The sequence below is a fragment of the Thamnophis elegans genome, chromosome 1 (assembly GCF_009769535.1).
Source record: "Thamnophis elegans isolate rThaEle1 chromosome 1, rThaEle1.pri, whole genome shotgun sequence".
Taxonomy (NCBI): domain Eukaryota; kingdom Metazoa; phylum Chordata; class Lepidosauria; order Squamata; family Colubridae; genus Thamnophis; species Thamnophis elegans.
The window spans coordinates 118,160,630-118,187,190 of NC_045541.1; the positions used below are offsets into that span (position 1 = coordinate 118,160,630).

At 39.1% G+C, this 26,561-nt stretch overlaps 1 protein-coding gene across 1 annotated transcript; it reads left to right on the forward strand.

Annotated features, from left to right (window-relative positions):
• The first annotated feature begins 38 nt into the window (after nt 1-38).
• On the forward strand, nt 39-24,946 carry RHOV (ras homolog family member V). The gene is made up of 4 exons (XM_032213530.1): nt 39-80; nt 3,435-3,669; nt 23,051-23,109; nt 24,506-24,946. The coding sequence occupies exons 1-4, from the start codon at nt 39-41 to the stop codon at nt 24,944-24,946; spliced, it is 777 nt and encodes a 258-aa protein (XP_032069421.1).
• Nucleotides 24,947-26,561: the final 1,615 nt, after the last annotated feature.

The window sequence follows — 26,561 nt, forward strand, 5'->3', positions numbered from 1 at the left end:
AAAATATGGGAAGTATTCTGTGGTAGAGGCAGATGAGAATGAAATCCCACTTTGCAGACCAGAGTTATACTTACAAAAAGGTACTCCTCATTTAACAACCACAGTTGCTACTGGCAACTCCATTAAACTCCATTAAAAAGTGATGCAGTAACATGTAAGCACACCCAACCTACATCAATTCTGCTGCTAGCATTTAAGCGATTACATGTGATTAAGGGCAACATCACATGACCACAACTTGTGACCTTCTGCCATCTTTACTATTGACTTTGCTTGTTGGAGGCCAGGTGTGAAACTTGCAAATGGTAATCACATGGCCATGGAAATGCTGCAACCATTGTAAGTGCTCAGACTGGTTGTAAAACTTTTTTTTTAGTACTACTGTAAGTTCAAACAGTTGCTAAACAGGGCAGTAGTTATCTGAGGACTACCACTGGGATTGGGTAGACAACTTCCACACAGAGCCAATGGCAGCATTTTATTCTTGGACTGTTTCCAGGGCCCACTAGTTACTCTTGTCTCGGATACATAGACATCACAAGAAGGGGATAAGGGATGTGCAGCCATGATGGAAACCCCACCCCTTATATATTTTGAGTCACATCGCAATTAAAGTAACAAAATAATTGAGCTTGCATCATGACATCACAATATGTTTTATATTTTTGACATTACCATGGTTTGGAATGGATTTGGTTCTTGGATGTACATTAATTTCAACCAACACAGATAAAATACTGCATAGCCAGAGGGTGTTGAAATATAATACACCTGGAGGTGTGGGAAAAAGTGAATTAGGCCCCTTGTCCATCTTCATACCATGCATAGCAATAAAATCACTGATTCTTCAAAAGCTCAGCTTTGCATCTGGTAGCAGAAGAAGCTTCATAGACTTGCACAGATAGTGTGCTTTATTCCAGACAAGAAGGAAGTCATATATATGCAGAAGATCTGCTTATTACGTGTGTGGAAAGAGACAGAGAACCACACCCCAGGAATTAAATTCTAGGCATTTGCCTCCCATCCTTTCAAATCAACAGACTTTTTAGTGTGTTTTTTTCCTGTCCTTGAGACCCAGAAATATCTATTCCATATTAACCTTACACTTCTGTCTCTGCCCTGAGAATTGTTGCTTCCTGCCTCATACTTCAGCCCTTCTCCCATGATCTTCTAAGTGAAGAATGGGCACTTCCCCAAATCTCTTACACGCATATAAATTAGTGATCATTTTAAATCATAAATAATTGGTATGAATACCTGTGAATACTTCATACTTGCTGGACACATGGATGATGTCTTTTCCCTGAAACTCTGATCTGCTACATCTGCAATATAACAGGAAGACCCAGCTTGGGCCAAGACTTGTTTCCACTGACTTGCATGGCCTTTATGCAAATAAATCTGCGATGGAAAGAAAGTACTAATCAGAGGCACTGTGCCAAGTTATATTTGCATGCAATAACCTTATCAAAATTTAAGTAAGTATTGTTCCTGTGCAAAAATTAGTGGGGTAAGATTAGTCTTTCCATATGGATGGTGCATAATATAGCTGTCAGCCTGCACAAACAGCCAAACAAACTTGCATGAAGTTTGAAAGTAAAGCTTCATTTCTGTGACAAAATACCTCTTTCAAATGCCTTGCACAAACCATATTTGTGACTAATAATAATTTGAGGATAAAGTAAATAGGGTGAGATGAAGCCTGTGGCTGCCAAATTAGGCCAGGGTTATAGAATTTGAGCTGTGAAAAATCTGTTGAAGAGTATCCTGTATCTCCAGCTGTATTGTGACTGAATGGAACTGTGAAAGATTCAGGATATATATTATAAAAACACACACCTGTAGGAAGTTATCACCCAGCCCTCTCCCAGAAAAATGAAATATCCTAGGAAATATTGAAGGCAGAAAATTTCTCTAGAAAAGGAAGAAACATGTTTTAAAAGAGAGAATAGCTCCCTGTAGCTTCCTGCCCATCCCCACTTTTTCAATGGGCCATTAAGAGGGCCAAGCTAGTCCCTTTACATAATAAAGAGTTCTCCCCTTCAGCTTCAGGGGGATAGGATTAGGCATGATAATATTGGCACTTTACCCAACTCACCACATGGCATCTGAGACTCAACCAAACCTGGATTCAAACGCAGCCTAGAGAGTTGCCCCTGCATGGACCCATGAGAGTCTGACAACCAATCAGAATACAAGCTCAAGATCAAAGGCCAGAGAGGGCATAAAACCAGGGACTCAGCATCTCAATGGGCCCTTCTCTTTTCTCCACCAATATTATCATGTACCTTTTCGGTTCAGGACTCCAGCCATGTGGTCCTGTCCACCAATATAAACCATCTTTCCAAGCAGCCTCCATGTTTCCAGTGTCTTTTCCCTACTTGGAGCTGAACCAGAAGGACATTTCTTTCATCACACCTAACCATGTGGGGATTAAAACCAGTTCTTTGTAAATTGTCATTACGAGAAGGACCATTGTCCCATCTGTGTCATGGAAATTCTGAAATAAAGTAGGGTAATGGAAGGAGCCCCATCTTGTGTCCTCAAGAGTCAGATTGGGGAATATCTGGAACTGGGAAAGACAATAAACAAGAGTGGGGTTTATGAATCAGGTCCTAAGTGACCCATTTCTGAAGCATTCATTATGGGATTTAAAAAAAGCATAGTTCTCCAAGGGCTCAAAAGAGAATTGCACACATGTTCCTTGCCGATGAAATGTTTTGCCTATGAAATGTCCATACATTTTCCCCAACCGGTTGGGTAATTCTGGGAATTGACATCCGCACATCTTAAAATTGCCAAGGATGAGAAGAAAGGCTGACTTAGATCACATAGTTTTGAGGGGTATTATCGTGTTGCAAAAGAGATAGTTGCACCAAACCACCTTGTTTGTTTGCTTGGGACTTCGAGCGAACAAGACTTGCCCCCTTTTATATTTGTGTGTTTTTTTTAACGCAGGGAGCCTTTCGGTTGCTCATCCCGCCGGCTTTTCCTTACTAGCTGGCGCCCAGTTCCGAGAAGGCGAAGTCCTGATGCCGCAGCCTCAAGTTACAGGGAAAGGGGGGTGGCCCTATGCAAATGAAGGAGGCCGTAGGAAAAACAAAAGCACCTGACACAGCTGGGAAGTTAAATGTAAAGCTTGAGAGGATGAATTCCCGCCCAGGATACAAACCTACCTGTCCTGGCTACTCTTTCACTGCTCCGGGACACCTGAGCGATGTAACCCAGAGAAAGAGAAGCTGCTGCTTTGCGTGGGAAACGGTGCCTGACCCACGCGAGGCTCTCAGGTCGCTTTGATCCGTCGGGTGCCACCGTCACCTGAAAGTTCCTGGGCTGGGCTCTTTCGCTCTAGGTTGGTTTGGTTGTTTTAAGAAAAGAAAACGATCTCCAACTGCAACCATTTTGTGCTTCAAATCGTACCCCCTTTTCCAAAGAGGAAGCCGAAGGGGGTCCCTTCCGGCTCCTCCAGCAATGCCGCCCCAGAGCTCTTGGATTACTCGCCCACCTTGCGAAGGAGCAGCTGCCCCAGCCGAGGCAGCGGCTCGGAGCTGGGCATTAAGTGCGTCCTCATCGGGGATGGAGCCGTGGGCAAAACCAGCCTGATTGTCAGCTACACAACCAATGGATACCCAGACCAATACCGACCGACTGCACTAGACACCTTCTCAGGTAGGCAGAGCAGAAATCCCCAGCCTGTCAAGGCAGGGTAGAGGGCGCTTGCTGAGGAGGGGGCTGGGTGGGTTGGTGGCTGTCTTTTGGGTTTAGCCCTGTGTGTTTTTGAAAAGATAACAGTTAATACATACAATGGGATGAAACACCTACTATTGGTTTCAGTGTTGTTAGGAAGTCTGCTTGTGTAGGATTGTCAAACTACTGCTTTGTTCCCAGGCATAGAGAAAACAAACAGCAATTTAGCAGGTGACTTTTCTCTCTCTCTCTCAAGAGACAGATAAAGTTGGATGAAAAATGATTTATATAGTTCCTTTTTACATGGGATCCTTGCACAAAGAAAAGAGAAGAAAAGGCAGATCTGTTTGTAACCTTGATGTGGAAGGAAAGTTTTTGATCCTTTGTTATTTATTTGAGTGTTAAACTGGAGCAGGAGGACTGAGGTGAACAAGTTTTCTTATTCTTTGTGAAAAACCAAATGCTCAATCAAGTGGGAAGCAACTGATCTCTATTCCTGTTTCATTGATGGTACAATTTTATGTCAATCTTGTTGAGATAAGTGTGACATTCCTAGGTAAATGTGTATAGATGGGCATCCTACCTTCTTGAAATTTAGAAGTGTTATGTATTTTACAGAGTTCCATCTAGCATTCCAATAATGCTGGTATTTCATAAGCTTGAGAAGTTCTCAAAAAGGAAACTATTGCAAACACTTCTTGAACTCAAAAAAAGGTTACAAGGCAAAACCTTTCACTGTAGTCTTTCACCTTGGAACAAGGGTGGTAACTCTCTCACTCAGCTAGCAGTGCAAGATATCTAGTCTGTTGGACTTGTTTGAGGTGATTTTAATTGCTAGAGGTAAAGCTGAGAGAGCATTACTTTCAAATTGTTTTTACAGTTAAAATATAGGAAAGAGCAGATAATTGTATGCCATCTGAAAGTGTGCCAGTAATTCATTATAAAGATGAAACTCCAACAGCACTTGGGGGTTGATTATCCCAAGTATCAACTACCTACACTACAGATCATGTAGCCCAAGACTAACTGGAAATGCAGGATGGATGACTGTAGATTACCCCTCCACCCCAAGAAAGATACACATTCAATTGACTGGCTAAACTTACGAATTGATAAACTGTGCTCCAGCACTACAATTCTGTGCACGCCTCCTTGAAAATATATTCCATTAAGATCAATGGGATTTCCTCCCTAGAAAGTTTGTTTAAGATGTTTGCCTAAACAAACTTTTGTAGCAGTTATAGAATAAAGGTGGTGCTAGATTTTTGTGTGCTGGAGCAGATAATCCATCTGATTCATTCTTTTATTATTTCCAGTTTTACCTAGTGTCTGCGACTGATTGATTACATGTCATCAAGGCAGTATCATCTTACTGACCACATAGCAATTCTTCTCCAAATGACCTAATGATTATTATAACCACCTGTAACCTATATCTCTATCTCTGCATCTTATTACAAATACTGTAGATTTTTAAATGGCTTTTGAGGATAAGATTTCTCAATTGATTTTACTTTGTTTTTAATTTTGAAATTATGTCAAATCTATTATGCTAGATACTGAATCCACATTTAACAATAAATAAAATGTAACATTAAAAACAATAGAATATCTGCTTGCATTAGAAGAACCATTTCCCTCGGTGTCAAAGTTCTCATTTTGCAGACAGACAGAGAGAAACTTAATTATTTGGTCATTGGCCAATAAAAAGTACAATCAATAAATGAACAACACAAAAGTATCCCCTAACAACAAGAACAAGTAGTAACTACTTGTGGGTGGAGCTTACACACAATGCAACAACATTTTAATGACTTTTACAGAAATAAAGTGATTTTGATTGTTAACAAATAATGTACTTAAAAGCTATCAGAGTGCCCTGGAAATATAAATAAAAGAAGTGTAATCAACTGGTGGTGAATGTATTGTAGAACTGGCAATATAGAAGAATATGAACTGTAGTTTCTACGGTACCCATATCAGAGGGACAATATTGGGTTTCATTTAGCCTTTTCTCTATGTCCCTTCCAGGACAGCTGTGGAGAGATCAATGTAAAAATAAGACTCTTCTAAAGTTGGGAACTGTGATAAACATGAGGCTGATTTAGACATTTAATCTTCAGGGATTGCAATTATATTATGACAGAGAGCAGTGGTTTGTGTTTGACCTTCTGCATCAAAGAACCTTTGCCTTAGTGTTGCTCTAACTTGATCTGACTCTAAGATTAAGATGGCATCTCTAGAGAAACCATAGAGGTTCAATTTCTTTTGAATTGCTATTTCCCCAGGAAGTAGTTGTCTGCCAATATTATTAGGTTGGTCAGTTTGCTTGGGTTGTCTATCCCATGAGGATGACTGGCTGTCAACAATCTCTTAATGGTCCTTGAAGCCTATTAGTCAAAACATCTCATCATCTGAAGAGTTTCTGTCAGTCTGAGCATAACCTTGTAAGGAAAGAAATAGAAAGTGCAGTTAGAACCAGCTGAGACAGTTTCTGGTCTTGATATTTTTGATGAATTGCTGTTGCACTTTCTCTAACCTGGTGTCTTCTAGATGGGTTTGCTCATCTTTCAGCGTTCTGAGCTAGCTCAGTCATTAGAGAAATGTTAAAAATATTTAATCCTCTGAAGTGTAAAACAGAGTGGTTTGTTTTACAGTACAGAATATAGCTACAAAGGTGATTACATGAAAAGTAGCATATTGGAATTTTGAAATTTATTTTTCACTTTGAAGTAACTATCACTTACAAGCAACAGGAACTTGAAATATGCACTGATCCCTCACATTTGAGAGAAACACATAGGGCTGGCCATCTCCAACCTGGTGCCTTCCTGATGGCATTGAACTTCAAGGACATCATCATACTGCCTCCCATGCTGGTTGGGAAGGCATGAGCTGGGAGAAGAGTGAAGTAGGTGTTTGTTCTCAACAGTTTGAATAGCTGCAAGATGTTGTGCCTTATGCAATGACTGATTAATGCAATTACTCCTATTTGAGTGTGAGATCCTTCTGAACTTGGTTCACTGCATCCATATGGGCTTTTAAGGATTAGAAAGAATTATATGTGTGTTATCAAATCAGTTTGAGATTGCTTTCCAACAAATAATTGCCGGATGATAAAACAATTTATCTGGCTCTTTTCAAAAAAGCTGTCTTTTTGTCTTTTGAAAATTAGTGGTAGGTTACTCCGCAAAATGAACAAATAAATTTTGATTGGCCTATCTGAAGCAATGGATAGGAATGTCTACAGCATGTGGTTTTAGATTTATTTTATCGTACAGCAAAGGAACCATTGTACTAAATGGCAGTGAACTGGAGCAACACATAACCCCAACCTGAATTTCATTTTGAACATGCGCTCACTAGATGGCATCAATCTTCCCATGAGCACATAGGATTCCCACAACCAAAATAGGTGGTCTTGCATCATTTGTTGTAAAGAATATTCATACAATGTAGTCACAGAATCATATAGCGAAAGAGTTGGAAGAGATGTTGAGATCATGCTGTCTAACATCCTGACTAGTGTAATAATTTATGTTGCACCTGAACTCCTGAAATGCCAGAACTTCTTTTACAGCACCAAGAGTCTCAAACCTGATTTTGACATTTGGTTTAGAAGTGCATGTAGTACTCGACTTATGACCACAATTGAGCCCAACATTTCTGTTATTAAGCAAGACATTTGTTAAGTGAGTTTTGCTCCATTTTGCAACCTTTCTTGCCTCAATTTCAATTGAATCACTGCAATTGATAAGTTAATAACCCGGTTGTTAAGTGAATCTGGCTTCCCCATTGACTTTGCTTGTCAGAAGGTTGAAAAGGGGGATCACCTGACTTGGGACACAGCAACTGTCATAATTGTGAAGCAATTGACAAACATATGAATTTTGATCACATGATCATGGGGATGCTGCAAACGTAACTGTGAGAAATGGTCATGTCACTTTTTTCAGTGCTGTTGTAACTTTGAACGGTCATTAAATGAACTGGTGTAAGTCAAGGACTACCTGTAGATGTTCCAGAAAGTTAAATTATACTCTGTTTGGGTTCTAGCCCCACCCATTTTTGATTGTCTTGCTTAACTCTAGTTTATTAAGTGACAATAGTGACCTGGAACAGACTAAATGATATGCCTGAATTAGCACACAGTGCATGAACACTATTGCTGCCTCCCGTAGGACAATCAGCTACATAGTCCGTCAGGCTTAAGTCAGCTTGCACCAACTTGATAACGGGAATACTCAAAGTTATAGTCCCAATATATGTGGAGAGGACCAGGTTGGTTGGGACAGGCTGAATTTGCTGCTATGTCTGCTGTTCTAATTTAGAACATGTATATTTAACTTATCGCTTGATTTGGTTGTACTACCAACCAAACTATGTGCAAACCAAAGAACAGTCTGTGGTTCAGTGAACTATGGCTTGAATTTTATATTGCAGTATATCCTTTAAATTTATATTACAGGGGTCATTTATTCCACTGCTACATATTTAATATACAGTGTATTTAGCTTATTATATATTGTACATGCTTTTAAAATCTGATCCTACAGAAAGAATACATTATAAGAAGCACATTTTTTAGATCAGAGTTTCTCCTTTTTAAACAGTGCTACAAAATATCAGATCTATCTTTTGAAAATTCTTTTTTAAAATGTAACCTAGTAGAATGGGAGCTTCAGCCTCCAAATTCAACTCCCAACAACTCCAGTGAGGCCAATAATGAGAGTGCTAGAAGGTGTATTCCAACAATATCTGGAACCTCAAGGCTAGATGTTCCTCCTGCCTGCTTTGATTAAGGCCAGGTATTGAATGCCAAAATGCCACCCTGTCTGCCCCTTTTCTTCTGTTTCCAGGACAATAGATCTCTAACCTTTGGGAACATGTGTGGACTAATCCAGATGAGGAACCAGTGTAGGTGGCAATCTTCCTTATTTGCAACTTGCTTTGCATGATGCGATTTCCCCAAAACAATTTCTAAAGATGCTTCTTTGTTTTCAACACTTTCCCAAGGACTCCAAGTATCAGGATACAATGTGGTTTAATCCTTCTCTCTTTTCATCTTCCTACAGCAGCAATACTGAAAGGTAGAGTTCTCTAGGGCTGCCCAGTGAGCTTTCATACGTTTGATTCTTGAACGCTACTCTAGCCCAATTGGTGGGCTTCAGTCAGGGATGAAATCAACCTATCTTTGCTACCGGTTTGCAAATGTGAGTGTGCCCAAGACCTTCTGCGCATGTGCAGAGCATCAAAAACAGGACGTGATGATGTCTGGGCTGGTGGATGGAGCCTCCCTACACTAGCTACCGCTACTGGTTTACCCGAACCAGATAGAACCAGCTGAATTGCACCACTGGCTTCAGTAGACTGGAATGCTTCAAACAGAATCCATACAGCTGTTCTCCAAAGTTTTCCCTTTTCATTTTAGTTCAACAAAATTAGGGGATGTTAATTGTTTCCCTGTTTATAAACAGGTGGCAATCTAAGTCTCACATCCAAATCCCAGCAGCTATAATTGGAAGACTAAACTGCTTTAGAATAATCCCAGGCAGGGTTTCCCACCCAATCAAATTGCACTAAACATAGACTTAGAATTATTGTCACTTTGAATGTACACTAATCAATATACATTAAAGTGAAATTTCATTGCATGCAGCTCTCAAAGGGTCTCCACCTTCAACATTCACTACATATACACGACTAAATAAATAAATACAAAATTATGCATATACCCACATATATTATATGACATGGAGAAACAACAGTCTAGTTTGGATGTATACATATATGTACATGGAGAGAAAAACAAATCTGGCGAATTTACCAGATGGATGGCATAGGGAACCAAACTGTTACAGTCCTGCTAGAAATTCTTTGAAATCTCCTCCCAGAGGGGAGCAACAGAAACAGACCGTGAAGTGGGTGTGTGGGGTCTCTTAACAATGCTTTGAGCTCTAAGCAGATAGCGCTTATAAGCAGTATCCTGAATAACAGGAAATGAGCTTCCTATAATCTTCTCAGCTGTCCTTACCACTCTCTGAGTGGACTTTCTCTCTGAGGCACTGCAGCCTGCATTGCAAACATCTTGTGGGTGGGTGAGGTTGAGCTTCTGTGGGGAAATAGCACATTTCCTAGCCTCAAAATTTAGTATTGGCATAATTTACCATATACCATGTACATTATCTAATGTGTAGTTAACATATGACTACATCCCTGGGGTAAAATAGGGTTAACTTGTGCCAGTAAGCTTTTTTCTTCAAACACACAAGGGATGGAATTTTGCTTCACTGTGGCTAGTCCATGTATCAGATTAAACTATGGTTCATTTAATCAGCTGTGTTCACATAATAAACTGACACTCAAGTAACCATGTTAGAACTCTTTATGCTAGGTGAACCAAGCTTATACGAGAGTTAAAGGCAATCGGTGCGCATTTCCAGGCCTGAACTGCAAGTGCCCAATGCTGATTGGTAAAACAAAGGCAAATATAAATGAATGAATTAAATAAGTAAAAACCACGTAGCCTTGTGGAACTGGTTTAAATGAGTACAGAGGAAACTGTTCAGGGTTTTTCAAAAGCATGAGATAATCCATCGTGAATCATGTGCAAAAATAAAGAACATAATCCTTCAACCTGCTCCTCTCCAGATAGTTGAAGTACAACTCTTATCATTTGCAATCAGTGTACTAGCTGGAAATGTCAAATTATTGTCCTATTCAGGCAGAGGTCATTAGGTTGGGCTGATAGGGAAGGCTAGTGTTTCAGATAATATTTAAAAGTAATATTTTCCCATGCATTTATGCTGAGATCAGAACTACTGATATGTCACATTGCAAGACAGCGATGCTCTTGGGGTCAGTAAATATTGACGGTCACCCACCAAACTTTCCTGCCTAACCTGTTTCTTTATTACACTGAAACTTTCCTGCGTCACTTAGAGGGAAGGCCAAAACACGATTAAAACAAGACCTACAAATTTGTGTGAGAAGGGTGGAGATAAACTTCCTCATATCACTTTACCATGCTTATTTGGTGCATCCTTGGAAAAAGGCACACTTGTGCATCATAGTAGGTAAAAATTCTGCTGGAGTAGGTCAATGTCACGGCCCAATTTTATTGCTATCATGTGATGGGGTTGCAGATGCATCCAAGAGGTTAATAGCTCTTCCAGTGAAGCTTATTTGTAAAATTTATTTGCCACTTATCATGCTGTGGGGCTACTCTAGGCATCTTACAATAATAAAAAGGAAGAAGATGAAAGTCGTGTAAACGGAACAGAAGCAAAATAATAGAGCCATAAAATAAACATGAAAAGTGGCCCAATGAGAATACATCACTATGATAATCAAGTTTGAGAATAGCTGGTATTTGGGGTGCTGTCTGTGATTCAGGATATGATCATCCAATCTAGTAGCTATTGATAGTTCGATCCTTTATGAATTCTTCTTGTTATCTTTTAAAACACTTGAAACTGGTAGAATCACTATGTCTGATGGAGAATTATGTAGTTTAACTGTGCCTAGTGTGCTAGCAAATTTTTTTTATTAATCTTGAATCTCTTTCTGCTCAAAGTCTGATTTAAGTGGATTGTACACTGTTTTAATACTGTGTAAAAGACGTTATGTAAGGGATGCGGTGGCTCAGGGGCTAAGATGCTGAGCTTGTCGATCAGAAAGATCGGCAGTTCGGCGGTTCAAATCCCTAGTGCCAGATAATGGAGAGAGCTCCCATTATTTGTCCCAGCTTCTGCCAACCTAGCAGTTTGAAAGCAAAATGCAAGTAGAAAAATAGGGACCACCTTTGGTAGGAAGGTAACAGTGTTCCATGCACCTTCAGTGTTTAGTCATGCCGACCACATGACCACGGAGACATCTTCGGACAGCACTGGCTCTTCGGCTTTGAAACAGAGATGAGCACCGCCCCCTAGACTATCACATATGTGCAAAGGGAACCTTTACCTTTACCTTATGAGAAAAATAACTTCCCTCACTCTACTTTTTCCATGCCATGATGTTTAGATATCTCTGCTATGTCACCCCATTCTCAGTTTTACTCTAAACAAGAAACCTAAGGCATTGCAGTTCTTCCTTGGAAGAATGCTGCCTACTACAGTCTCAACATTTTAGTTCTTCTTCTTGATTTTAATTTTTGTCTGCTATATTAATCATTTTGTCTATTCATTTGATCCGGACCTGAATTTTCTTTTCAAATGAACACTCAAATTGGATAACAGTAATTAAAAGATAGTATACAAAAAGGTAAATGTTAAATATAATATGTATTAATATTTTAAAAAGTAAAAAAAAAATGCTAAACAAGATGCATCTTTATAGATTTTCTAATTACATAGAAAGTAGAAGCAAAGAATATATTCCAGGGGTGTCAAACTTGTGTCATCACGGTGATGTCACATGACGTATCACGATTTTCCCCCCTTCACTAAACCGGATGTGGCCATGGCCAGCATATGATGTATCCATCCTGCAGGCCGCGAGTTTGACATCCCCGGTGTATTCCATGGCCTGTAGGAAAAGATGCTCACTTTGACCCAAATAAATGAGCCTTTCAAGAGCTACAAAATTTTCAGAAGGCTCAACAGACCTTAATGGCTGGATACCTTCATCGTAGATAAAGTTATATGCCTTCTCGACTAGAGGTTGAAAGTGTAATACCAATAGCTTAAATAGTACCTGGTAAATAATAGGCATTTTAAAATATAAATATGATGTGATTCTTGTTTCTTATACTAGCTATTTGCTGCAACTTGTAGGGTGTTTCCAAAAGTAATGCAACAAAGAGTACATTGTGGTAGACAAGAGTCTTTTTTTGAGGTGCAATGATCAGAATTATGGAGAATAAAGTCATACCAAATGGCATTTTTACAGTGTTATATACATTAGTAGTATAATGGCATATACTTCACACAAAATATGGTATCAGATTTTTTTTTGCACCCTAATGCTTTGTGCCTAGTAACCATTTTATATTTACAATATGGGTTTGGCAAGTATTGAAATGAGAAATGAGACAAGCGGGAAATGCCCACTATCTGGAAGATCAAGTAAAAATCTCAGCAACTCTTTGACCAGGAACAGGTTAGTCTTCTTTCTTTACAGCTAAGCTTTGGCAACAGTCATAGTTGTGTCCTGGCCTTAACAAAAGTAGGGCTTCTTTCACTTCTGCTACTTGATGGTTGAGTAGGCATTGTGTTACCTCAGTCTATCATTCAGTGGAGATTAGACTATATGTACTCATAACTCAGTGCAGTAATAATTAAATGTTCATATTTTGCAAGATACTGTAATAAAAGCATGGGGAATCCAAGGCTGGCTATCCTGAAGTCTAAAAAAACCACTAAGGACTTTATCTTGTCTTCCACATCTGAGATCAGAAAAATGTTCTATGCTGGCCAAAGACATGTCACAGGTAGCCTTTGACTTACAACCATAACTGAGCCCAAAATTTCAGCCGTTAAGAAAGATAGTTGCTAGGTGAGTCATGCCCGGTTTTACAACCTTTTTACCATGTTGTTAAGTACAGTTAAGAGAATTGTGCCATCATTAAGTGAGTCTGGCTTCTCCCATCAACTTTGCTTGTCAGAAGGTCCCTAGGAAGGTTGCAAATGACAATCCCAGGACCTCAAGATGCCACAACCATCGTAAATATACACCACTTGCCAAGTACCCAAAGTTTGATCACGTGACTGTGGGGATGCCTCAAAAGTCATAAGTGTAAAAACTGGTCATAAGCAGGGGTGGGCTGCTGGGAGAACCTCTAGCTAAGATTCTGTGCAGTTCGGAGAACCCCCAAATCTAACTCCTGAACACACACACACATACCGCCGTGGTGCAGGAGGCTGACTAGGCAAATGCTTGTAAGTCCAGGAGTGTCAGTGTGTAAAATAAATTCAAGCAAGTTCTCTTTCTATGTCTATTATGTTTAACCATTTTATTCCATCCTAACTTGCTTTTTATATGTCCTAAAGAGGTTGCTTTATTTTCAGAGCCATGTTTGGCTCCACTCCATTTAAAAAAACAACATATTGCAAGGTGGCGCAGTGGTTAAATGCAGCACTGCAGGCTACTGCTAGATCAGCAGGTCAGCGGTTCAAATCTCACCGGCTCAGGGTTGACTCAGCCTTCCATCCTTCCGAGGTGGGTAAAATGAGGACCCAGATTGTTGGGGGCAATATGCTGACTCTCTGTAAACCGCTTAGAGAGGCCTGAAAGGCCTATGAAGCGGTGTATAAGTCTACTGCTATTGCTATTGCTATTGCATTCACCACTGTAGTTAAAGTAAAGCAAGATGGCTTTTATTTGACTTGTTAGATACAACAGAAAAAGAGGGAAGGGGGCCAACATATCAAGGACTTTCATCAGTGTTTTCATGTATTGCGAAGTTTTTACCATTTTGAGGACATTATCAGGTTAATGCAGGTAGTCCTTGATTTACAACAGTTTATTTAGGGACCATTCAAAATTAGAACTGCACTGAAAAAAGTTATTTATTACTGTTTTTCACAGCAGCCCCATGATCATGTGATCAAAATTCAGATGCTTGGCAATTGGTTCATACATCTGTTGTGTCCCAAGGTCATGTGATCACCTTTTGTGACCTTCTGACAAGCTAAATCAATGGGGAAGCCAGATTCATTTAACAGCCAGGTTACTAACTTATCCACTGCAGCGATTCACTTCATAACAACTTTTGCAAGAAAGATTGTAAAACGGGGAAAAACTCACTTAACAAAGGTTTCACTTAAAAACAGAAATTTTGTGCTTAATTGTGGTCCCAAGTTGAGGACTACCTGTACACTTTTTTGCTCCAGTTTGAAAATATGGGAATGTGAATTTCCATGTATATGTACATGGCATATGTAGTTAGGTAGAGTTTGCTTGCTTTGCTTTATTTTTCTACCTTTTAATTTACAGCTTGAAGGACCTTGTTCCCCAGGAGGCTGTCTGGACATTAAAATAATTGCGGAGAAATCTGATGGCTGCCTTTTAATTGTTGACTGCCTAACACCTGTCTGCCCTGCTCTCTCTCTCTATATTCTCACTTAGAGTACTTTTATTACAGAGAGTCAGTTAAGCACACTTTATATAGGAGGGATTACAGCTTCCCAACAGTTTTTTTCGGTTTTGGGCTTGGAACATTGATATGGATAACAATTCAACCCATATAAGAATATGTGTATTGGGGAATGTTGCTGTCTGAGATGAAAACTAATATTATTTCACCCAGAAACGTACACATTTTTCCTTTTTCAAAGCATAACCTTTGGATATTCCTTAATTTTATGACATTTTCAAGATTTCTTTCTTTTTACTGCAATGCCAAAATGGCTCTGATTCCCATTGTACATAATTACAAACAGTACAATATTTGTATCATCACTTCTACAACTTCTATTGTGCTATGGAGGTACCTTATTGTGTTATATAGCAATAGCAATAGCAGTTAGACTTATATACCGCTTCATAGGGCTTTCAGCCCTCTCTAAGCGGTTTACAGAGTCAGCATATTGCCCCCAACAATAATCCGGGTCCTCATTTTACCCTCCTCGGAAGGATGGAAGGCTGAATCAACCCTGAGCCGGTGAGATTTGAATAGCTGAACTGCAGAACTGCAGTCAGCTGAAGTAGCCTGCAGTGCTGCATTTAACCACTGCGCCACCTCGGCACAGTGGTTAAATGGTGGTTATAACAATATTTTCAAACTTGACAACTTTAAGGTGTGTGAACTTCCAACTCCCCAAAATCCCCAGCCATTCATGCTGGCTAGAGAATTCTGGGAGTTGAAATTCACACACCTTAAAGTTGCAGAGTTTGGAAAACGCTGAACTGGGATTTGTGCTGAACTCATTTCCTGACGCTTGAAAAACTAAACTACGTGCTTTGAAAAGGATATTGAGATCTCCAGCTGATTGTTTCAAGGATAGCTTGATATTGTCTTCTTGACAGCAATGCGGAAGTGGTTTGCTCTTGCCTTCTTGGTTTTTATTTTTACTTCCCACTTTAGTCTTTATCCCAGACATTTCCTGGTGGTGTTTGTGTATGAATGTGTGTGCATATATATGCACACTCATATACACATTATCCCATTCTTGAGAGTCTTATTATATTATTTATTTAATTCAATTTTGGCACCACCCATTTCCCTCACAGAGCAACTGTGGGTGGTGTGCAAATAAAATACTAAAACATAGCATGTTAAATAAAATTTAAAAAGAGGCAAGGGCAATTGAAATCCAACATTAAAAATTAATTAAAAGGGAGAGGGAAGGCTTTCGGGGTGCTAACCAGCCCCACTACTGTGTACTCCTCTAGGCATCCCAAGCAAGGCTACAGAGCCATGTTTTCACCCCTTTGTTTACATTTCAATAAATTCACACAAGGGCCATCTCTCACTCTGGGACTGGTTTTCTTGTTTGTGTTTTGTTTCTTCCACCAACTCTCTCTCCATCCAATCTCTGGGCAAGACCTGAGCAGACAGATGAGAGAATCTGCCTGTAACAATTCATGGTAGAAAATTAAAAAGCAGGAGTTTGGGGAATAGTTCATGGGGCATTCACAATAGAGGGGAGTAAAGAGGCTGGCTGATATGACCATACGCAATACTGGGCTTAGCACAGTGAGGGCGAACCTTTTGGGCACCGAGTGCCCAGACTGGAACGTGTGTGCATGAGTGTGTATGTATGGGCACATGCCGGAGCATCAGTAACCTGAAGATCAGCTGGCTGGCACATGCATGCCTGCTTTTTGGGCAGTTTTGGCCGTTTCCAGGCTATTTTCCAGGCCATTTTTGGCTCAAAAATGGCTGGAAAATGACCTGGAAAACAGCCTGGAAAATGCTCCAAAATAGCTCAGAAAACGGCCTGGAAAATGGCTTGTTTTTTGGCAATTTTTCGGGCCATTTTTAAGCAGTTTTCTGGCACTCTGGCACCTGCAAAGACCAGCTGGTGCGCATGTATGGTGCGCATGTATGCACTGGACACCAGAAGAGCAGCTGGTGACGCTGCATGTGCCAATAGAGAGGGCTCTGTATGCCACCACTGGCCCATGTGCCATAGGTTCACCATCATGGGCTTAGCACAATGTGCAAACCACTATTCAGAAGACGGGTCTGATCCCTGCACCTTCCTGTTCCTGATCAGCTCTACCAAGCCTCCAAATATCTAGACAAGAAATTGTGCCTCAAGCACAAGCTATAATTTGGTTTTTCTCTCCATTTGCCCCTCTCCCCAAAAAAATAAAAAAGCTGCAGAAGTGCTCCATCACTGGAGGTTTTTTAAGAGATTAGGCAGTATTTGTCTGAAATGGTATAGTGTCTCCTGCTTGGGATTGGACTAGATCACCAAGGTCTCTTCCAACTCTGTTATTCTATAAGTTCTATAAGACCAGCCAAGGCAGGGAACCAACTCCAGGAAAGTCCTCCAAGTGCTGTGGAGACTGGTGACTATATTCCAAAGTGGCAAAAGTACAGCTAACAGGGTGTACTAAACATTTTGAGGTGACTCAGAGGCTTTGCCTGATTGTACCGAAAGACCTTGAGGCAACAAGAGTTATTTCATCCAGAACAGGGCTGCAAACACTACAGTCTTCATTTCCCTAATGACAAGAAGATGCCTGAGAAAAGATTAGCAGAGTCCTTTTTCTCCAAAATAAAGAAAGAACTTCTCTGTACTCAAGGATACTCTGGCAATATCTCTGGTTGGTGTTAAGTACCTTCTGTTGTCTCCTGTAAGACAGGATGTCTCCCTTTCCTCCATTACACTCTCCTGCTAATTGTGCATTTTGCCTTGATTTATTTTTATCACCTCTCTCCTCTGCTTCCTGCATTTTCAGTTGGCTCTCCACAGTTTTCACAAATAGTTATAGGAGAGTGAATTGTTCTCAGTTCTTTTCTACAAATTTATTCAAATAAGTTTGTTTGTTGGAGGCAGGGAGCTGTGAAGAGTTCTTGAAGATTTATTTTTAATTTCCATCCTGTACCCCCGTGCCTGTCATTTTTTTCCCTCTAAATACTTGAAAATTTTGATGAGATATCCTTTGGAGCTGCAGAGATCAGAGGACCTGACATATTTAGTTTAGAGGTGAGAAGTCATTATCATTTCTGCTACTTGAATACTTTTTGATACTTTTATTATCCTCAAGTAGCAAAAAGCACCACAAAGGAGTGGACAGAATTTAATCTTAGCTATTCCATACAACAGAGTTGGATTGAACAGTAGGAGAAATGTGGTAATAAAAGGTGGTGGGTTCTCCCTCATTATTTCTTCAGTTCTCAGTCAGTGCCCATTAAAGGTAAAGGATCCCCTCACACATATGTGCTAGTTGTTCCCGACTCTAGGGGGCAGTGCTCATCTCAATTTCAAAGCCAAAGAGCCAGCATTCTTGGTACTGTGGCAGGCATGACTCAACGCCAAAGGCGCACGGAATGCTGTTACCTTTCCACCAAAGGTGGTTCTTATATTTCTACTTGCATTTTTACATGCTTTTGAACTGCTAGGTTGGCAGAAGCTGGGACAAGTAAGGGGAGCTCACTAGGGACTCGAACCATTGAACTGCCGGCCTTTCTGATCAACAAGCTCAGCATCTTAGCCACTGAGCCATTAGATAATGTGTCAACCATTCACACTCTGAATTTTGTGAATTGAATTGGATCAACTGTATTTTAAAGCCAGGATCTGACCAATCTCATTATTAAGTCAGGATCCCAATAGTTAAATTTTTCCTTGTATCAGGTTAACAAGAATATTAGAAAAATGAGGTAAAATTTATTTTTAAATGGTTTATTATGCTTGGCATTTAGCAGATTACATTTTTAAATATGTATTTTGTAGACTAACAAATGGCTAATGCCTTGCAAGATTATTTAGGTACCGTATATTGTTTGGTTACTTGTGTGAGTTAATAGGTTCAGCTGTGTTTATGAAAGAAATGGCATAAACGAAAGTTATCTTATTTATGAAGAAAATATTATTTCTCAGTTTGAACTACAATTCTTGAGCTGATTTGTGAGGATATACATAGACACAACAGACAAATAGCCAGGCCTTTCTGGGCCGAACCACTATAGAGTATAAAGCTTCACCTTCTATGAAGAAAAATTTAGACAAATAAGTTGTCTTTCAAATAAATACTGTGTGCCACCATTGATATTCACACTGAACAACTTTTGATAGCCTTTCAAGGAATTTGTGCATTTACTATGAACACACTATGAAACTTAGTGCTCCAGTCCTTTCCTTATGCCTTTAAAATCATTTAGAAGCCAAGAAAAAAAAAGGAGAGAAGAGAGTGAAGCAGGGAAGACGGGAGAGGGAGGAAAGAAAGAAAGATAGAAAGAAAGAAAGAAAGAAAGAAAGAAGGAAGGAAGGAAAGAAGGAAAGAAGGAAAGAAGGAAAGAAGGAAAGAAGGAAAGAAGGAAAGAAGGAAAGAAGGAAAGAAGGAAAGAAGGAAAGAATAATTGCCAGTTATATATCTCTCTGTTTTGCTTTCCCTCCCTTCAGGTTTTATCAGTTCAGATCCAATTGCTTTGGCCCACAAATGAAAGGATAGATATATGCCGCTTTGAAGAGTTGCTAGAAGCAATAAGAGAAAAAAAGGAAGTCCATGCCAGTTTCAGCCCTTAAGGGACTGCAGGTTTAATGACAGGTTGTTCTTATGGAAGATGTTAGAAGCTGCCAGACCCCCACTGCTTCAGCAATCTTGAGAACAAGCGTAGGTTGCAATGGAGAAGCTAGAGGGAGTTGGGAATTTGTATTCTTTAATTCCCACATGGGAATAACACCCGGCTTTCAAATATCGTCACAGAGCTTAGGATCATTAGTGGACTAACCCTGGCCTGGCCTGTTATAGCTAAGATGAACAAAACATGAAGATAGGTAAAAGAACAACTTCTGTGCCTACTGGGTGGAGCCGCTTTTAAAAACTTTGTCAGAGTTCATTGCAATTATGCAATGATGTTTGTGGCAAATACTAATAAGGTTTCGCTGTTAACAGTAAACAACTCTGGATATGCAGCATAGACATCAGCTCCCAGAACACTTCTGAGGTGGCAAAAAGCAGAAAGGACAGCTAAACATGTAGACTTCTTGCTTTTCAATTGTTTGTTTTTTTCCAAAAGTTACTTTCCTATACTGTAAATAGTAGAGACACAAGGACATCATGTTTAACAGTGTATGCATTTGTTTATGTTAGCTAAACATACAGATACTGAAGAGCCATTTGCCAATTGGGATGACTGCAGCTCAGACCTGGTTCTGTGTTTTGATACTTAAAGCCCTCCTAATCAACCTGAGGCACTATATCAATAATAATAATAATAATAATAATAATAATAATAATAATAATAATACAACTGAGATGGTCAAAAATCGAGTTAAAAAGGTAAAGAATTGGACATCACCTGGAAAGGACCAATTACATGGTTTCTGGCTCAAATATCTGACCAGTTTACATGCAATATTGGCCAGGCAACTGAATGAAATTTTACAAAAGGGCCAAATTGATGAATGGTTGACAACTGGAAAAACATACTTGATTCAGAAAGATGCAGCTAAAGGAACAACACCTGAAAACTACAGACCAATAACATGCTTGCCAACAACCTTCAAATTACTCACAGGCATTATTGCAGATAACATGATGGATTATTTGGAAACAAACAACATCTTGCCAGTAGAGCAAAAAGGCAACAAAAGAAGGAGCAGGGGCACCAAAGATCAGCTTCTAATTGATAAAATGATATTAGAAAATTGTAAGAACAGAAAAACGAACTTGAATATGGTCTGGATTGATTACAAAAAGGCATTTGACTCACTGCCACATAGTTGGGTCATAAAATGCTTAGAAACAACTGGTATTAGCAAAAATATTACATCCTTTACTGAAAAGGCGATGAAACAATGGAGAACTGAGTTGGCAGTAGGGAATGAGATCTACGGAATAGTTAATATCAAGCGAGGAATTTTCCAGGGTGATTCACTTTCACCTCTTCTCTTCATCATCGCAATGATCCCACTATCAGTAATCTTAAAAAAAATGAAATTAGGCTACCAAACAGCCAAAGAAGCTGAAAAAATTTCACATTTACTATATATGGATGATTTGAAACTCTATGGAAAGTCAGAAATAGAAATCCAATCATTGACAAACACAGTCCGAGTATTCAGCACCGATATTTCAATGCAGTTTGGCATGGAAAAATGCGCCACTGTATCCATAAAAAGGGGCAAAATCACTGCATGTGAGGGAATTGAAATGCCCAATGGCCAATTAATTAAATGCAAAGAAAATGAAGCCTACAAATACTTAGGCATTCTGCAGTTGGATAACATCAAGCATGGAGAAGTAAAAACTATTGTCAGGCGAGAGTACACCAACAGAGTTAGGAAAATTTTGAAATCTAAATTGAATGGTGGAAATACAATCAAGGCCATAAATACCTGGGCAATACCAGTTATAAGATACACAGCTGGTATAGTTAACTGGACACAAGCTGATTTGGACCTTTTGGACCGAAAAACCAGGAAACTAATGACAATGCACTACAGTTTACATCCACGTGGTGATACTGATAGACTGTACCTGCCCCGAAAATCAGGTGGCAGAGGATTATTACAAGTGAAGCAAACAGTTGAAGAAGAAAAACATGCACTGGCTGATTATTTAAAAGAAAGTCAAGAACATCTATTAATCGAAGTAAAGAACAAAAATCTACTGAAGGCCCAACAGACGAAACAAGAATACAGAAAAGATGTGATAAAATCAAGAATGGATAGTTGGCAGAACAAAGCACTGCATGGCCAATTTCTGGAAAAAATAAAAGATAAAGTGGACAGTGAACAAACTTGGTTATGGTTAACAACAGGTTCATTAAAGAAAGAAACAGAGTCACTAATCCTGGCTGCGCAAGAACAATCTATCCGCACAAATGCCATTAAGGCCAAAATCGAAAAATCCTCTGATGATGCCAAATGCAGACTTTGCAAAGAAGCTGATGAAAGTGTTGATCACATACTCAGCTGCTGTAAAAAAAATCACGCAGACTGATTATAATTGCGGCACAATTCAGTAGCACAAATGATCCATTGGAATTTGTGCAAAAATTATAATATTAAAACAGCAACAAACTGGTGGGAACATCAGCCTGAAAAAGTCACCGAAAATCAGATGGTCAAGATCTTGTGGGATTTCCGTATACAAACCGACAAAATACTGGCGCATAATACACCAGACATCACACTGGTTGAGAAAAATAAGGTCACAATCATAGACATCGCAATACCAGGTGATAGCAGGGTCGCCGAGAAGGAACATGAAAAAATCACAAGATACCAGGACTTAAAAATCGAAATTCAACGACTATGGCACAAACCAGCAGTGGTAATTCCAGTGGTAATTGGCACACTGGGTGCTATTCCAAAAGCACTGGAATTACATTTAAAACAGTTAAAAATTGACAAAATCACCATCAGTCAAATGCAAAAAGCCGCACTGCTTGGATCTGCACGCATATTAAGAAAATACGTTACGACGTCCTAGGCCCCTGGGTGGGGCCCGACTAGTAACCAATGCCAAATCCGGTGAAACAACTGGCCGCTGTGATACAATTGTATAATAATAATAATAATAATAATAATAATAATAATAATAATAATAATAATAGTAGTAGTAGTAGTAGTAGCTAGGAAGCAGCTGCATTAATCCTGGTCTTCTGTGTTTAAATATTTGGCTAGCTTAATATGCTCTATTGTTTGACTGCCACCTTTCTATCTGACTGGGTGTTAACAACACTGCCCCATATGTAGAAGAGTAGCCAAATTTGAAATTGCATGACTTTTCTGGTGCCTTCTCAGCGGCCATGGTGGCTGGAGTTGATAGAAACTATCGTCTTAAAACATCAGATTATGAAAGGGTGATCCAGAGTTTCATAATGCCTCTAGAGCCTACTTAGATCACAGGCACAATGGCATCCACTCTCAGTTATTGGTTCAGCACATCAACACAGATGGGAGTGTGGAACTGCAGGACCTGGAAAAACTGGCTCATGTTTGCTTTCAAATGGAATATATACTTTTCCTGCAATCGTTTGTTAAGATGTAGGTAAGGTAAGACAGAGGCAATACTTCAATGCAGGTTAAAATCATTAGAATAGAGTTGGGTGTGTTTTGGCAATGAATCTTCTACAGTATTTGCTCAGTATTTTCAAATATTCCCACTCCAGCATTTGGGATAATATCTGTGCAGCTTCCCACCTTCAAAGTCCTCTCTGGGGAATAGACCAAGACTGATGCTAGTGAATTGAATGGCGTACATCAGTTACTTAGTGATTTTCTCTTTCTCTTCACAGTTCAAGTCTTGGTTGATGGTGCCCCCGTTCGTATCCAGTTGTGGGACACTGCAGGACAGGTGGGTCCTATAAAAGTAAAGAATATTTGCATCTCCAGTTCAAATGCCATACTAAGGATGATATGAGGAAAAAATGACAATAATTCAGTAAAAAAATACTCTGACATTCAGTAGCAATCTACAGCATAGTCCTGTCATACTTTACATTAACATAATATATCAGTATTGGAGAGGTGATACATTGTGTTTCCTTCTGGTGAGTTCTTATTTGAAATAACCTTTGAATTGGAAATTCCTGGAGTTGCACAATATGCTAAATGTGTTATGGATGCCATCTTGCATTCCTGGAAGAAAACTGGGTTATAAATCTAACCAACAAACTGATATAACTTTCTTGTTTGTGTGACTTATGGCTTGATAACTGAAATTTATTTATATATTTGCAGCAAAAATTCCTTTTATGAAATATGTCTGGAGGCCCATGACTTTTTAAGGGAAGCATGAGCTCTGAAATATTAATTGGCACAGAGTTTTGGATTTGATTGTTTACATGATTGAGAAGCCATTTTAATGGGCATTAAAAGTCTCTCACATCTTCAATGGTCTAATTAGTGAATTAACCTATTTTTTTAAAACATCATTTATTAACTAAGCCACAGTGGCTATATTTACACATAACACTAGCCATTCTGGGAGACCTTAATATTTTGGGAGCAATGGCCACATCTGGGATTTTGAGAAAGTTGTGAATATACTCAGAGAATGGCTACCAGAGGGGATACTTCTGATTACAAACATCCACTTTATAGGTGGCAAAACAGTAAAGTTATTCTGCCATATTTCTCCAGGATATTTTCTAATATCTTAGTTTTATCTTGCTTTTTTCTGGGCACATTCCAAATAGAACAGTTTTATTTTCTAAGAATGCCTCTTGAGTTTATGAACGGCCCAGCCTAGAAACATTTTGGGAATTTAAAAAACGGTGAATTATTGGAAAAGAAAGTATATATAAAACTGAAGACCATTGGCTTCCTGTGTATTTATTTATTTCAATGATCAAAGTCTCAAAACATAAAATTTGGAGAACAGAAGAAACATCCACAAGAACATTGATGTCCTCACCCAGTCAGGGACACTGGCCATAAACTGTAATGATAGGGTTTACCCAACATGCTGAGGCAAAATTTGTTTTGTTTAGTTTTAGCTTAGTGTGTTGTGCGAACTGAACCATTAATTTTATACTTAGCCGCTATTAATTGACTTAATTTTCCTCTTAAAAGCACTTGGGAAAATTCCAATGATTTCTAACCTTTGGATGATTTTGCTGGTTGAGTTGGAAAAGTTTGACTTTGGAGCTTTGTGGAAAAAAAAACAGAGATTTCAATGCCTACTAAGTGTAATTAGTACAGTAAATATCTGACACAAATTGATCTCCATGTTTCTTTTCTCTTTATAGGAAGACTTCGATTGCCTCCGCTCTCTCTGTTACTCTGACACAGATGTCTTCCTGGTCTGCTTCAGTGTTGTAAATCCCACCTCCTTCCAAAACATTACAGAAAAATGGATTCCAGAAATAAGAACTCACAATCCCCAAACACCAGTGGTGCTAGTAGGGACACAAGCTGACCTGAGAGATGATGTCAAAGTATTAATCAGCCTGAATCGCTACCATGTAAAACCTGTGCCAAGAACACAAGCAGAAGGCCTGGCTGAAAAAATCCGGGCTCAGACTTATGTAGAGTGCTCTGCTTTGACTCAAAAGAACCTGAAGGAGGTTTTTGACACAGCCATTGTTAGTGCAGTTGAATACAAAGCCCAGCAGGAAAAGAAAATGACAGCTAAAGGAATCAAAACTCTTTCTAAATGCCGATGGAAGAAATTCTTCTGCTTTGTTTGAAACTGACTCCAGTAAGAAACATTTGTAAGCCAAAGTAGCCTGGAGCTCAAGCTCTTGTTGGATTATGGCGAAACTTACCTGGGAGCCAAGAAGGAGAAGTGTAGCATCAAATGGTCCATGCTACCTTCAGACATCTGGGACGGGATGGTCTGATGCTGATGTACTGAGTCCAGCAGCCAAGTTAATTTATATATACGTATATTTCAGGCAAAATGACCAGTTTTTACAGCTTTTGAAGGCTTGACAGCATATTAATTGAACAAATTAATTAAATCTGGGAGTAGCAACATCAACTTGCCTACAAGACACGAGAGCAGGGAAAGTTGAATGACACTTGATTTAATGTTTCAGTTATAAATTTGAGAGTTATATCTCATTTTCAAGTCATAATAATGAATAGAGGATTAATGCATAGATTTAATGCAAAACCAAAAATTTCACTTCAACCCTCTTAAAAGTGGAAGAAAGTAAAATAAGTCCTCAAGATATAATTGAGGATTAATTCATGTTTGGGGTGAAGAGTGGTTATGTCGCATCCTTAAAATAATATTTCCCAATGAAATTATGTGGGAAAATGCTCAAAAAATGACAGTGTAATATAGTGGTATTCTAAGAATATTTGGATTCATATGTGAAAAGCATACTACAAACTGAAATATTGCAGAAAATATGTGGTTATATATGTGCGTATATTTGAGTGTGAAATAATTTCTGAACATTTTCAACAGGAATGCAGTCTGGGCACCCACTGAAAAGACTGATGCGTGATTTGCTTTGATGTAAACTTTCTGTGTGAACAAACTTTCTCATTCATTTTTAAAGTCACCCTTAGAAAGTATGATTTTAGCATAATCAAAACCTGTTCAAACTAAATTCAAGATTAAAAGTCCAGCAGCTCTGAGTATGCATTCTTTTTCCTCCCTAAATTATGCCTTGTTCAAATATTCTTAGATTTTTCCATGCTAGGCAAACCGATACTGTATTGTCTATTTTAATAAGATGCCACCCAGTACCATGCCAATAATTTAGGTGGAAGGAAATTTGCAGTTCTTGTTATATCTTTATATCAGGAATTGGGCCCTAAATCAAATCCCTTTGTATTTCACTGCTAATACTGAAGGCTTAATGTTCCCTCCCTGAAACCTGTAGCAGAATAATCAGGTTTACCAAGTTAGCAATTAATATTTATGTTGTGTAACTATTACAGCTAGATGAAGTTTACATCTGAGATGGAAAGATAACCACACACAAAAAGACTGAATTAAAAGAACAATCTCAAAGGGAACATATGACACCGTATTTTCCAAAATTATAAAGCAGCTTCCCTAACCTGATGTTCTCTGCTGTAGGTTTATTGGGATACAAGGCCCATAAAACTACAACCCAACTATAATGAATGTGTATAATGGGAAAATAGTCCAGGACATCTGAAGAGCATTAAGTGACAAAAACTGTTCCCTGGATATTGATAATGTTGACTCCAAAGTGCTAGAGAGTTGACCAATTCATGTTTCCTTTTTGGCACATGTGCAGTGCAGTCATTGAAGAGGAGAGCAGTATCTACTTCAATGATCCAAAAAGGAAAGAGAAGATTGCCACCTTTGATGGCATTCAG